Below are 16,184 nucleotides of genomic sequence, written 5' to 3' on the forward strand. Positions count from 1 at the left end.
CTGTTTAATTCACCTAAGCCCTCGGAAAATGAAATATACTTCAGCCCCACCCCCACTACCTTCTTGCAGAGGAGATCTTCCCTTTGCTTTGGGGGAGGAAGTGAATGACCTCGGCTGTGTTGCCAATTTGTCATTCAGTCGTTTGGTCTTTGCCAGTGAAGATCCTAAGCTATTTAGAATGGATAACAGAACAGTGCATAGCGAAGGCCGTGAAGTAATTCGGAATGTCATCGATTTCTGTGACAGGGAAAAGGGAGCCAATTCCTGGATACTACCTCGGGACAATGGTACGAAAAGAGCACCGAAATGCTTAATAAATCTGAACGATTTATTAAGAAGATAAGAAGAGAGGCACGAGCACTCAAAGAGGGAAAGAAATTATCAACACCAGATAAGAAAAACAATGAAAGCTTATCGAAGTTGATGATACAGATAAATGTATACTTTGAAGAATTTTACATAAATTTTACGTGAACAAAGAGGTTTCTACACTCCGCAAAATACTTTTATATGCCAAAAAGCAAATAGGGCTTAAGAGTTGTGTTGAAATGTTATGGAAGATTCTCCTCGAAATGGGATTTAAATATAAGAGGTGTAAAGATAAGCGGTACAAACTTATGGAAAAGGTTGATGATGTAGCATGGTGAGCATGCTCAGAAATATTTAAAAATAGAGGGAACAAGAGAAAAATATTGTGTATGTACATGAAACATATATTCATTCAAGTTGCAAAGTTAAAAAATGTTCGCAAGGTGTAGACGAATATGGTGTTCTTGTAAATAGCAGTTCTGGATCACGACTCATTATTGGTCATGCTGAGGGTAGATTACGATTTGTTCAAAATGCGTAATATTCAAATTACTTATATTCAAATCACAATCTAAAACAGGTGATTACCATGATGATATGAATGATACAAATTTTGAAAAGTGGTTGCAGGAAAAGATAATACCAGGGCTGCCAAATGAGAGTGTAACTGTATTGGACAACGCATCCTATCATGTTCTTCAGATAAACCCCCATCGACCAGCGCGAAGAAATTAGATATTCAAAATTAGCTTTGTTTAAATAATATTCCCTTCGATGAGAATATGATGAAAATAGAACTCATTGAAGTTCTCAGGAAAAGTAAACCAAATCCAATATACTATTTCCACTGCATTTTAGAAGAAACGGCCACATTCTCATACAATTGCCGCCATATAATCGTAATTTTTCACCCATTGAAAAGATATGGGGAATTGTGAAGCAGAGAGTTGTGGCACAAAATGTTGATTTGTCTCTGCAAGATACATTTAAGTTGCCAGAAGAAGCATTTCGTTCAGTTTCACTTGAGGAATGGGTGAGATGTTGTGATCATGTTGAACACTTAGAGAATATGTATCGGCAGCAGGATGAAACATCAGATGAAGTCGAAAGACTTGTCATTAATTGTGGGGTTGACAGCGACGATGATCATGAAAAGTCTTTCCAACGATGATGATTATGAAATTGAGACTAGCAGTGACGACGACACGCATAACTTATCACGTGTGGAACCATTGATGTAAGAACTTCACTCTGAAATTTTTAATAGGCTCTTTTAAGAGCCAAGCTGAAAATTGCATTAGTTTGCCTTTTAAATATTTACGGGCATACTTCTGAAATTTGTTTGCTATACGAAAACTCGTCGATCGCTCTACGAAGCTGAATTTCTTTCAGAATATTAAATTTCCATTAAGGTGTACAGTGTTATCTTTCAAAAACTGTTCTAGAAATGTAAAATCTGGGTGGGGAAAAAAGATCCAGTAGTACACGTAGTGTAGGTAATTTTCGTCTCTACAACGTTAAATGTGTCTGTGTGAGTATGTCTGTGCGTGAATATTGTTATATATACCCTCGTTGTTTACTTTCAACATTTTAAAAATTCATAGACCTCCTAACAGGCCAGCAGCAAAAAGGTTCGATCCCATGGCATGTCTTCATCTTGAAACTGGGGGAACTGTCCTCCCAATAATCCGATTTGAAACGTGTTTTTGGGGAGAAATGTAATGATTTGTGTCTGACTGCCACAAAGGAAAGTGAGATGAAATTGATGTCCCTTACTATATGTATAATGTACAACAGATTCACCTTAGAAATCGGATTAACCTACCGTGATATGAGTCTCATTCCCCCCCCCCCCCTCTCCAGAATATGTCTCAAATCTTACCGCTTCCCAATGTTGAAAAAACTTTGATCCTCCACAGCACAGTTTTTCAACTTCATAATTATTAACTTAGCTTACAAAAACTAAAATAAAATAAATGAATAAAAAGATTATGGTATTGTTTTACCCGTTCCCCCTAATGCTGAAGATAGATAGATGGTGTGACATTGTGTTTGAGAGTTTTCTCGGTGTTCTCTTGCTCCCTTTCAGCTTCTCATTTCATCAATTATTGCATCATCAATATGGGCAATCACGTAACACCCTCTATTCCCCATGCCAAAAACATGGGATGTAAAACTAAAAGATTAAAGGTGTACAGTATTCTAACTAACCAACTCCATGGCCTATGGAACCCGGAGGTTCAATGCCGCGTTCACAAAAGCTCTCTACTGACTTCTATCCTTAGCCAACTGGGTCGAGTTTCTACTTTGTATTCCTATTTCTGCGAGATCTATTTTAATATTGTCCTCCCATCTGCGCCTAGGTCTTCTTAACGGTCGTTTTCCGATTGCTCTTCCAGCCAAGACTTTAAAAGTGTTTCTACTTTCTTCCATTCTAGCTACATGACCTGCCCACCTAAGCCTCCTAGATTTGATGGCCCTAACAATGTTTGGTAAACCGTATAAATTATGTAGTTCCTCGTTATAAAGTTTCCGCCATTCCCCATTTCCGTTCTTCTTGGGTCCGAATATTCGCCTCAGGATCTTGTTCTGAAATACTTTCAGTATATGTTCTTAGAGTAAGCGACCATATTTCGCAACCATACAGAACAGGCATGATTATCGCTTTATCTATTTTAAGCTTCAAATTCCCCGTCAGAATTCGCAACAACAAGAGATTTTGAACTAAATAATAACACGAATTCCCTGCTTTTAGTCGACATTTAATTTCTTCTAGATTATGATTTCCGTCTGTTAATATTGATCCCAGATATTTGAAAGTGTCCATTTTATCAAAAGTATTATTTAATATTTTAACGCATCCCTAATTTGCCGTATTGCGGTCCCGATGCATTTCCATGTAATTACTTTTCTCTGCATTTACTTCTAAACCCAAATTACTGCAAGCGTTTAATAAGACCTCTGCATTTCTTTCTATTGTTCTCTTATATATTAAATTTACGTCATCAGCATACGCCATAACCTGGTGAATATCATTCAATTCTAGGCCCTAGTTGCTATCTTTGATTTTCCTTATAGCGTATTCCAGAACAAAGTTAAATAATAATGGCGACAACGCATCTCCTTGTTTCAGGCCATTCTCGACGTGAAAGCTCGTGGACAAAAAATTTCCTATCCGGACTTTACTTTCGGATTCATTTAAACATATCTTAATTAATCAAATTAGCTTTTTCGGTATTCCAAATTTTGTAAGGACGTTGTATAAGGATTCTCTCCTAACCGAGTTATAAGCCTTTCTAAAATCAATAAATAGTTGGTGTACCGGGGTATTGTATTCCCATCTCTTTTCGAGTATTTGGCGAATGGTAAATATTTGGTCGATAGTTGATCGATTTCGCCTAAATCCGCACTGATAATCTCCAATAATTTCATCTGCGTATGGAGTCAATCTTGCTAATAGAATGTTTGAAAGAATTTTATAGGATGATAGAAGAGAAATGCCTCGATCATTATTATCAGTTTTGTCGCCTTTTTTGTGAATTGGAACAATGATTGATTCTTTCCACTCCTGTGGCAATTCTTCCTTGTTCCAGATAAGGAGAATGAGTTTGTGTATCTTATTCCACAATTTTTCGCCTCCAGCTAAAATTAACTCAGCCGGAATTTCGTCTACACCCGGAGATTTGTGTTTCTTTATTTTTATTTATTTATTTTATAGCGTTTTCTACTTCTATTTAGTTGGGTTCTGGAATATACGGTTCTGCGGTCTGTATCTCCCTTTCTCCACGCATATTAGTTTTTGGCTGCGTGTTAAGCAAATCGTCAAAGAAATCTTTCCATCTATTTAAGATGCTATCTGTATCCGTGAGAACTGTTCTGTCAGCTTTCTTTAATATATAAGCACGAGGTTGACAGTCTTTCTTAAATTCGTTGATCCCCTTATACATGTCCCGAATGTTTTTATTTTTACTATTATCTTCAAGTTCCTTAATTTTAGCTTTCAAAAAATCGTGTTTCTTTGTTCTAAAAGTTTTGGAAGATTCCCACTTGATATCTACGAAATTTTGTGTAGTTATTTGGTTGTACACCTAAACAATTACGTGTATGTCCAATTTTATGTAACAAAATATTACTTTTCTCTGAACTTTCCCACAACTTTTCCTAAGTTTATATATATATATTTTTTTTCTCCCTCTCTCTCCTTCCTGAACTCTTACCGACCTATCCACACCATTAGTATTGTATTCCTCCACTCTCTGGCCTGCACGAATTAACATCATCCTACATTCCAATATGACACCCATATGGACACTGGTCTCTAACTTTGATCTCATTTCCTCCCTATTTGTCAAAGCGTTTAGCGAAAGGGTTACTGATAAATAAGAACTGCTTTAAAAAAAAAAAAAAAAAAAAAAAAAATTCCATGAAATTGAATGGTTCATGATGTATTGTTAGGTTTTGATTTCGGAACGCCATTTTTGGAAGATAACGTATATTCCTGAACTTATCGGCCTTTCTTGACATAGTGGCCGTTACGCCTTGTTTTCACGTAACTCCCCTGTTTGCCTCACGTCTCTGGGTGGACGTCGAAAATTGGAAGCACCGGTCAAGAATTGAACCTAGGACCACGCGGACGAGTCCAACGCTCTAGCCACTAGTCTACGATGTTCCCTAACAATAAAACCAAGATCCGAAAATGAATTACAGGAAACTATTCTTTCTGGGCGACACATACTAAAGACAAAACAGAAAAATAACGAAACAAAGGATTCAGTAACACGACCCAAGACTATGCACAATAACAATAAAATATACTATCGTCAGGTAATGACCTTGCTCCATACACACTAAAAGTAATATGCTAATCACTTAACCGGGGTGATCTTTCGACTACGAAGAAATCGTCAAATACCTCATTCTTCCATTGATACAACAGGTCAACATTTGTGATCATGATCATAATATTGGAGGCCATTACACCCTACTCCTCCTGTATTCCACTTACCTTAAAAACACGAGCTAGTTCGCGGGTAGCTTCATTTTCTAGTCTGTTTCTGCCAGCAATAAACACTCGCAACGCCAAAGGTTGACCTTCCTCTTTACTCTTCTCGTAACAATCCAGCAGAGCACTAGCCAACATCTGAAATCGTCATAAACACACCATGTATACAACAGTAACGAAATTTTTCTTTTTAAAATTAACTTTATTCAACATTTTTTTCTTATAAGACTAGGGAAAATTCGGAAACAATAATTTTATTCACAAGTACGGCAGCACTAGATTTTGTGGCTCCTTTGTGGAAAAGCTTCCAGTAATTAGGTTTCAGAAATTTTATTTTGCCACTTTGATTAGTTATCTCGTAAACATACTACTTTTTTTTTCTTTTTTTTCTCACAATTCTACAAGGCTTAATGCCTATAAAATAAGAGAATGCTGTATCAATCACAACTAATGTATACTGAATGTGCAAACATTGCATTGAAGAACTAATGCTATTCCATACATTCACTTGGACTGATCTAAGCATGTCTGTCATTTAGTAATTGCTGTAATTTTCGAGGGGAACTCCCGCTCTCCTTTGCAGCGTTTTCTTAAAGCATCTACAGCAAACTTATCACATCGCATGACATTTATTGTTGTTACCATATTTATGCGATTGTAAGACGCACATTTTTGTCGATTTGCCTCTAAAATCAAGGCGCGTCTTAGATCTGAGTTATGCAAATTTAGACCAGATTAGGGGAGTTTTGTCAAAAACTTGCTAATCCCGTTAATCACGATTCTCTAAAGAATGTGTATTTTGTGTGTACGAACAGAATGCAGAATTAGAATCGTGCATATTAGGCGAAATTAAAACCCTTTAAAATTAGCCCGCAAACCATTGGTAAATGAAATAAATGAATCATTCTTGTGAATTTACGACAGCGGAGATTGTTCCCCCCTCCCGCACATATCATGGCTGGTTCTTTCCTCCGTTTAAAGAACACAAACAATTGAGTCACACATCTTGAAGCATGACAATTGATAACAAAAAAAGGAGTTTAAAAACGCTGCAAATCAGAAATTTGGAGGCACAAACAGATTTGGAAGGGAGGGGGATGACACGGGTGAGTGAATCATTGTTTGGGAATGACAATCTGCTTCCCCAAAGATTTGCAGGTGCAGTTTTCAAGTTGACGACTTCCGGCATTGTGATCCGTTCGAAAAGACCTGTTCGTTCGTGATAATATGGTTACCATTTGATTCTGAGCCATCTTATAGAGAACTGTTGAGAGATTTCCAGAGTGATACCAACAGTATACGGGCTGCGTGATGAGTGACAAGCGAGTGCATTATTCTGCATCTTTCAAGCGAAAAGTGATGTTTATTAATCTTTTCTTTTCTTTCTTTTCCATTCTTTAAAACCAATGCAGTGTAGTTTTTTTCTTTCTTCAATTTTTCCTTCAAAAATTGGGGTACATCTTATATTTGAGAGAGTCTTAGATTCACGTAAAAACTGTATTTAAAATATCAAAACAACAAAGTTCTTCTAATAATAAAAATATCTAACAACACGTCGATATTATCGGGAAATAATGCTCCTCTGAATTTTCACAAAACTACTATGAAACTTTTCTTGATATTACTCAAAGATTTCATGAGTGGTGCAAATGTATTATACGGTTTAAGATTAAAAATAGTGCTAGTACTCTACTTGTGTAGTAAGAAAATCCATTGAATGTATCAGTTACTCATAATGGGAAGATGGTTGTTACCATTGAAAATTTCGGATACACTAAATGACAGATGTATTCCACGAGTAGTGCAAGTAAATATTTGTATTCATGTGTCAGTTTGGTTCGAATTGTTAATGGTATTTTTACTAATTTCGTTACAAAAACATGACTTAAGGAAAAGTGCTCCCTTATGTGTTGTATATTTGCCTGCTGGAATCCTATTTTTTATTATTATTATTATTATTCCTATAAAACAAAGGTAGTATTAGGTTCATTTCCAAGTTATCAATTATCTACTAATTACTTAATTACCCCATTATTCGTTAGCGTATCCCCGTCGTGTTTAACCCAAAAATCCATGACACATTAAAATAATGTACTTTCATTTCATTTAATAAACTTACCTTTCCTCCTGCTGTTCCGAGTCCGTTATTGTTTAATCTCAATTCCTTAAGTGCATAGCAAACTGAACTTCTCAACAAAAACGCTAGACCCTCAACACCAATTGGACCGAATGCGTTATCACTAAGATCTAGTTCAACCAGTCTTACACCAGCTAGTACAAGGCCACCACCTAGAAATTGCTGCAAAAATATAAAACAAATTATTTAGATCAAATAAACAAATCATTGTCAACAAAATATATATACAGTGAAATCTGTCCATGTTCGCCACCATCAGTTCCACTGAAAAGTGGCCAACTTGCAGAAAATAAATGTGATTGATGTACTTTTAGAATAGGATTTCTACTATTACTTGATTGAAAAACTGTTATAAGTAATGGCACGACAACTTTTATTCTTTTTGGCATATATGCAGACTAATTTTGTAGTTAACTGCCTCTTGCTACAAAGCCACAAGTGTTTCCCTCAGAGCAAAAGATGATTTCAGGAAATCTTAACCATTCACTGCTAAATCTGTTTTCGGGCCCAAAAATAATATTTAATGTTGTTTCTGGATTGTTTGTTAGTTATATTAACATAATGGAGAAAAAAATATGCTGAAAACTTTACATTTTCCGTAAGAAACGTCTATTATTTCTAAAATATTATATATATATATATATATATATATTGCTGATACTTAGACTCTTTTGAGTTGTGTATTTGTAAATAAATTTATTTATTTTTGTAGTTGTGCTTACATTAGTACACTTTATTCAAGTTTCATAATATCGATGTTTAAGCTATTTTCTACCTCAAAGCAGGGGTAAAAGTGAGGAGGAACGCGCACGGATATCGTTCCACCACTTCCAAAATAATCTAAGGCGTCCCCTCACTTTGTAAAAAAAAAAAATACAATGGGCAAAGATAGGCACGGAGGACGGCGTGTCAAGCGCCCCCACCTTCTCAGATTCACTTTTATCCCTGCCTCAAAGATATTTAACATATGTGATTGCAATGCAGAATGTGCACATATTTTGAAGAGTACCAATTTCTTCTCTTAGCATGGCTCTTGAGTGGAAAACTATTTATAGATAACTAGAATCTGCTCACACATTGAAAAGTTGTATCTGGAGTTATATGTGATAAATACTTCAGATCACTCCAGATTCAGAAGCATGCTATTGTAACTGTTATTATTTCGGTGGTTACAGTTTCAACTTGCAATAGTCGTGTGAATGACGAAATATTTACTATGTACCAATCAAAAGCAACTAGATGAGAAGACCTCGAATATTACTACTACAGAGAAGAAATAACAATACATTTCAATACACAGTGCTAAGACACCGTAATCTTTTATCTGACTGTCCAAAACAAGACTTTACACGAAATTACTGAATTTGTACTAGTAGCATAATTTAAAGAAAAATCCTCCAAAGAATAAAACGATATTGATTCTGTAGTTTTCAAAAGACACAAAAATTTGCTTTCTCATAAAGAAAAAAGAAATTTTTAGGTTTCTGAAATTAAAAAAAAAAAAAAAGTTTGCCCCTTATTGGCTACCCTCACAATTGTGATGGCCAAAATTTAGGACGTTCCCACCAATTTAGTAATTACTTTGCAGACATAACAAATGCCTAATGAAGAAATAGATCGTAATTCACACTTCAGACAATGAGTAATAGACTTTTAAAATGGTTCTCGAGGGCTTTCTTCAACTCCGCAGGACACAGTACTCATAAACGGTGTGATTTCCAATATTTCAACAGATAGCAATTCAGTACCTGAAAACTTGTCATTCAGACACTCACAAATGTGCTTGTAGCTAATTTATGTACTAAAATCCTTTGATTGGCATTTTTTGCCACATTAAAAGTAGCACTCACAATTGTGAGGGTATCGTCTGAAAGAGTTAAGGGAATTCATATCTCTAAAATCTCAGCTAGCTTCCACAAGCTGTCAGGTGTCAATAGTTGACAAATGAGTTGGTTAGCTTTAACTCTGAGAATTTTCCGGAATTACTACTTAGGTAGAACTCCCTACTGATGAAAGGAGCTGATATAGCTAATGGTTTTACCAAAACAGACAGGGTGAACAAATACGTACAACCATTTCCTAAATTCCTGTACGTCCTTTTTCTTATTCACATCTTTCTTCACCACCTCTTTATCAGGGTAGTGTTCTGGCCATTGACCTCCAAGAACAAATCGTGGGAGTCCATGTTTCTTCGTCTCCAGTACAAAACGTATTTTGCGTGGCCAAGATACGCAGGTAAATTTATCATTATCATCATAGGGTAAAACATTGCTTCAGTGCGGCGAACTCCCAAGATAGATAGGTGACCAACTTACAGAGTAATAAGTAACGAATGGCGTATGGGAAAATACAGGTTCAAGACGAACCAGGCCAAGATAAGCAGGTGGCCAAGTTGACAGGTTTTACTGTATATATTTTTAAACCCATATACTTATGTAATTCTTTGACACATAAACATTACATAATGTATAATAACCAGCAAATAAAATCCACATAAATGAGTATAATATATTATTTACAATGTTCAAATTTATCTCTTCTTGAAATTGGAACATTAAGTTTGAAAATACCAGTTTCAAGTATACATTACGCCAACAACACACGCTAAGCATGCCTTTCTCCACATCTAGCACTTAAAATTTGTGTCTGGCTTAGCATATAAAAGGGAGGAAACTTGAATTCACTATTCAGTCGTCAGCAGACAAATAAAGAACAGTACGTCAAATTTGTGGTCTAACAGTAGTACCTGTAAGCTATTTTGAGGATCCTGCCGATTGAGTTTTAAGGTATTCTGTGAAAAAGTTTGAGTTTGAAGTGTCATATGACTCGGACTACAAGAGAGTAAAATGTGTTGACTATTTGCATATCAATAAAAGAGTGATATGTAAGGCTTGAAAAAAAAACTTTCTTCAAATTGGGGATAAGAGTATTCATTTCAAGATTCTGTTTCAAAGACTATATTTCCAGTCATGACCTTCTGTGTTGTAAATGCTTTGGTACAATATCTAAGTCGATCCCAAAAGAAAGAAAAAAAAATGAAATGTTTTACGCTCCACGGTCCGGCTAGCCTAAGAAGACGACGATGATAATGAGAAATGAATGAAATGGTGGAATGAAGAGTGAGAGGAAACGGGAGAATCCCAAGAAAACCCACGCACATGGTGTTTATCACAAAGCTCACTTGACGCGAGCTGGGATCGACCCATGCACCAGAGGTGAACGCCCTACCACTGAGCCACCCCAACCCCTCGATTCCAAAAGAAGTATCCCATGGAGTGTGGATGATTTTGTATTTGCAAGAGAAAAATTACATTCGCTGAATCCGTCAGCTATAGTGGTTGATGAAAACCCTGTTAAGAAACCATAGCCAGCAAAGTCAAGTCGTAAGTTGTATGCATCAAGAAAGCACAGTTAAATTACTGCAGCTATGGGTGAGTACACCAAATATAAACTGACCCAACTCTTCAAAGTAGAAGTTTCATCTTCAGAAGAAAATTAACAAAAAAAGCTTCTGCAACTTGCCAAGAATTTATATTAACCATCAATTCAACTATTGAATCGTCTGAATCTTAAAATGAAAAGGCGGAAATTCTAACAATTATCCAGTGCCCCTTTCAAAGATAAAAATTTTGCACCACTTCCATATACAACAAAATATATGATGGACAAAACAAGAAATGTGGGGTCTGTATACGAGTGTCTGAAAAACCGTATCCCTATTACGGTCATTTTGAGAATGAAGCATATGTTCAAACTGCATGCTTATTTTACCCGGAAGATAAATGGGACCGTCCTCGCCAGAGTACCAACAAAAAAAAAGGCACTATTACTATAACAGTTGCTGGAGAAAAGTGGTGAAAATGAAAAGATACAAGACTCTCAGTATTAAAGAAACTTTCACCACATAAGAAGGAACATTTATATTCTATATTGAAGACTATGATTTTATGTAATACGACCTAAGTGGACCTGTCTACCTCAACCTACCAACAGATGTCTCTGTGTATATATATATATATATATATATATATATATATATATATATATATATATATATATATATATATATATATGTAGTGCGAATTTTCAAATCTGAATGACAACTTTGAAGAACTTACTTGAAGGCATGAGCATGACACATTGGTGGAACGCGTGAAGTCGTTAGTAGTCTAGGATGTACAGCAAGAGTGCTGTTTCATGAATGTGGTGACTGTTCTGGAAAGGGAGGTCTCGCCTTACGGATATATGGTCTGGAAAGCATGCAGATGATTCTTCTGAGGTTAAACTCATTAAGGAAATTCTTGAAATTGGTAACTTCATTGACTATTGTGAAATGAATAGTAAAAACAATCACACATCAATATCTGAAGAAACTGCAATAACACATTGCAGAAGTGAAAGGACGTGTAAACGCTGAACAACGGTTTAGCGCTTCACTGTGATTTTGCTAAGAACTGGTCTGTGATTGCCACAAGAACTACAAGTGTATCACTAAAGTAATGACGAGGTTTCAATTTTTACAGGAATCACACACCTTCAAAACAAGATCCCAAATGTTGCAGTTGTAAGTGATGATAACCGACATTATTCAGCACTGGCAATACGCAAAACTCTTCAACAGCTGCAATCACAGGCAGAAAAGATCCGCATGATTTGTGATGGTGACAGCAGGCACTTCAAAAATTGTTACCAACTGTTTGAATTGACGAAGTCACTTATGTCAATGCAGTGAGTTACACTGCTACCGTTATATGAAGAACCTTGCAATCATGTTGCAAACAAATCTTTCCAGCCCAAGCATAACTGCAATAATCAACGCCGAGGATTTTTACAATAGTAGAAGTAATACACATCAGCAGACCTCATCCTGTTGCTCAAAAAGGAAGTTGAACTCTGCCAGTAAAAAATAGAAGAATGGTTCAACCAAACTACACCTGTGAAAGCAATTCAGAAGTCACATGTCTGCACTCTTAGTAATAGGCAAACTTACATTGCCCGTACTTTAAAGAGCAAGAAAAAAGAAATTTCATTTGTTAAACCAATACCTCAGAAACGTCCGAGAATATTGAGGTTCATAACCTACAAAGAGGGATGTTTGTATAGATTTCCCCCTGTAAGACAGTATCACCAGTGCTCACTTCCAATTCGCGGTGTTTAAAGATTGTACGTGGTTCTATAAGAAGACACCACTCAATATCAGAGAAAGATACTGATGCAGATATTTAGTGTTTAGTACATTAAATTGCTAATCCAATTCTAGGTATTGCTAATCCAATTCTAAGTATTGCTAATCCAATTCTAAGTATAGAGCACAGAAGTAGTATGCTTTAGAACCTATCATGTTTCCGAACCTGCATATATATTTTAAAAATTTATTATGTTTGAAAGCAGTGTGTTATTTATCTTTAGATATAATTAAAATGCCACGTCAAGATGGCCATATCAGATTAAGATTAGATTTTGATTCCATGAGAGCAATAAATGAGAATATGGTAATGAACACTGGATTGATGTATGCAAAATTCTCGAAATTCTTTATAAATCCTGTTGTACTCAAAAGCGGAAGTTCTCCTTTTAACAAAATGTAGTACTCTATTGGTACTAATCAACAGTAAATAGAAGCATTTATGAAGAAAGACAAATCGATTTTAAAAAATCAGAATGCTACAGCATAAGAACTTGGCCACATATTTAACCCTTTCGAGACTGGCCCAAAGTTGCACCAAAAAAGGTGCGACCACTTTCTTAATCCTCTCCTGTGTGAACACTAATTAAGATACCGAGATGATTTTTTCTATGCCAAATACGGTTAGACCATAGTTTATCACGGTGGATTTTTTTTCCCTGAGTGCCGAATTTCTCTCTCTAATTTGAACCCAGTCAAAACTTAGAGAATTTTTTGAATTTCCTTTTTTTTTTCCAGTACAACGTCCTTCATTTTAAAGAGATATACTTAGAACTTGTCAGGTATATACCCCATATGGATACCTATTTTTTTTAGACAAATTTGAACAACTCACAATCAGTGTTGTCAACTAGGGAAATTAAGATTTTTCTATTCTTCGGTCAAAAAAAATCTAAATTTTCGAAATTTGTTTATAAATCTGTACCTATACGTACGAACACAAGTCAACTTATGACAGTCGAACATCAGTCCTTACTGAACAAAAGCAAGTACAGATCGTTACAAGTAGGTAATAGGGGGCGCAAGAAAAATTCGATTTTAGGTTCTAATTCTTGATTCTTTTTACTTTTCTGTTTACCATAATCTATTTTTTTAAAATTATAAGCTCTGTTTCTTAGAAATCGACATGATACCTCTAGGATATATTAGTGGTGTACCAAAGTTTATTTTAAGATAGTTTGCGTCTGTCTAATAGCAGTGTTTCCAGCCACAGAAAATTTTAATTCCCTATTTTAGGGGAAAATTCCCTTGTTCCCTCTTGTAAGCTACATTGGGTCAAACGTACCAGTATCTGAAAGCCTCGCCTTTGTCCTACACAACGCACCATAAAAAGTTTCAATAGGATAATTAGGGAAAATATAGTTGAGGATTATAGTAGACCTTGTTCTGTAAGTGGAAAGATAATTGTGCTTTTTTTAGGTAGAATGAAATATTTTTTTAAATGACATGCTTAATTTATTAGATATAGTCATGACACTTTTAGGATATATTAGTGGAGTACCAAAGTTTAAGATTGTCTGATCATGTTTCCAGCCACAGAAAATTTTGATTCATGATTTTAGGTGAAAGATTTGGAAAATATCCCACTTTTCCCTCTTGTTGTCCACACTGGAACAAACGTACCAGTATCTGAAAGCCCAGGGACGTACGGAAGGGGGGGACACGGGGGTCCGGACCCCCCCCCCCCCGAAATTTCGACTTTTTAAAAATTTAGCCTAATTTTAGGGGCAATTTTAGCAATTTTAATATATAATAGCTTCATATTTAGTTTGAACCCCCCCCCCCCGAAATAAATTCCTGGGTACGCTACTGTGAAAGCCTCGCGTTTGGCCAACACAACGCACCATAGAAAGTTTCAATAGAACAATTAGGGAAGCTGCAGCACCTGCATAATGTTGATTTTTGCTTCTGAGGCGAAAAAAGTATAGAAATTTCGTGTGTACGATGAGAGAATTTTTCTTCCTGTCTTTTTATGGGAGCCAACGACTTTCGTTTCCACTGTGCGTTGTCGACACACCAAAGAATTTTCTGAGGTGACTTGAACCCATGTGGCAACACTGATGCCAGTTCAAAAAAATCTTAAAATTCGGTTAGGAAATTTTTGGTGAATTTTCACCTCTACATTTTCGTTCATAAATTCCCTCCCGTTGGCAACACTGCAATCAAACTTATGACATAAAACAGCTATATCTTCCTCCCGAAAAAACAGGGTCTTAACCATACCAATCGAGTAAAAAGTCTGAGTTATAACTCATTAACTGAAAGTCCACGAAAACGCCAAAAACAACCCTGTCTCGAAAGGGTTAAAAACGAATAGGATAGGATTTGAACCAGTAAATTACTATCTTTCAAACTTGGTCCTGAATTTCAACATCTGATAAAATTCAATAACATCTGAGGCTAAAGGTAAAATATTGTCTTTTCCTGCCTGAATTGATCTGAGCTATGCCTACAAGAATATACTTGCAAGAATAAAGTAGTCAACTTAGAACACACACTTATAAATGAAGGAAATAAGCAATTTTATATTATACTAATTCCTCTTTTTGGTACAACAGTATTAAAATTTGAGAGCATTACGGTAATTTGACTCCACGTTACACTGTGGATCCACGTCCTGTACGGCTTCGGTGCTGAAAGGGGATGCTAACTTACAACATTCGTACCGTTAAGTACACCATGAAAGAAAAAGTCGAATTCCTGTAAGCATAAATTTTTGAAACGCAAAGTCAATAAGGTAAAAATACATTCCCATAAACGCCACATCCACACACAAGAGCAAGTTTCGTAACAACAATACACACTATTGACTTACCAAAGCCTTCGGAATTTCAGATTTCATTCTCCCGGTAAACATATCCTTCCACAGCGCCCTCTTGAGTTCCGGATGGGATTCTAACGCCTTAGCAATGGCTTTGGAGGCATCAACTCCCAATGTGTTACCCTCCATATTCAAGAAATGGAGGTCCTGACAAGAATTGATTGCCTCTACCACTTCTTGAGCTATAAGAAATAGAAGTATTTAGAATAATGAAGCAACTTACATAAACATATTTCCATTTTGTACACTTAAATTCATCAATTAATTAAACGTTTGTACAAACTGATCGTAGCTGGGGTAACGCTAATATGTTAATAAGGTAAAGACATCTTAAACATCCGTTAGCTATATCTATATAAGTTAATTGATATATAATTATATGCGAGACTATAATTTCTACAATTTAGACATTTAATTCTGCAATATTGTTAGATTTAATGAAAAAAAAAAAAAAAAAAAAAATGCCGAAAGGTGACACACACATACCAATCGATAGAACTTGTTGAGCTACATAAGAGGGACGATCAGAAACTAAAGTTCCAAAGCCGATATTTCTGAAGTTTCGTCAGTTAGAGAAAAATGAGGAGTGTGCAGTAATTTTAATACATGAAGTTGGCAGCTGTGCAGTTTCAGCCATCAACAACTTACAGTGCTAGTTGTAAGTAAACACAAATGGCGACTCGTTTGAAAAACTGATCTCGCGAAGAAGTTCGCTCAGTTATTCGATTTC

General features: G+C 35.9%; 1 protein-coding gene across 1 annotated transcript in view; it reads right to left on the reverse strand.

The window, feature by feature from the left end:
- Positions 1-16,184, reverse strand: part of RanGAP (Ran GTPase activating protein) — a 58,420-nt gene that overhangs the window by 30,791 nt on the left and 11,445 nt on the right. Inside the window, exons 2-4 of the mRNA XM_081727919.1 lie at positions 15,449-15,636; positions 7,431-7,610; positions 5,315-5,449 (exon numbers count right to left, since the gene is read on the reverse strand). Coding sequence (XP_081584045.1) covers positions 5,315-5,449; positions 7,431-7,610; positions 15,449-15,636 — 503 coding nt within the window. The remainder of the gene's footprint in view (positions 1-5,314; positions 5,450-7,430; positions 7,611-15,448; positions 15,637-16,184) is intronic.

Source organism: Thermobia domestica, chromosome 10 (genome assembly GCF_964235325.1).
Source record: "Thermobia domestica chromosome 10, izTheDome1.hap1.1, whole genome shotgun sequence".
Taxonomy (NCBI): Eukaryota; Metazoa; Arthropoda; class Insecta; order Zygentoma; family Lepismatidae; genus Thermobia; species Thermobia domestica.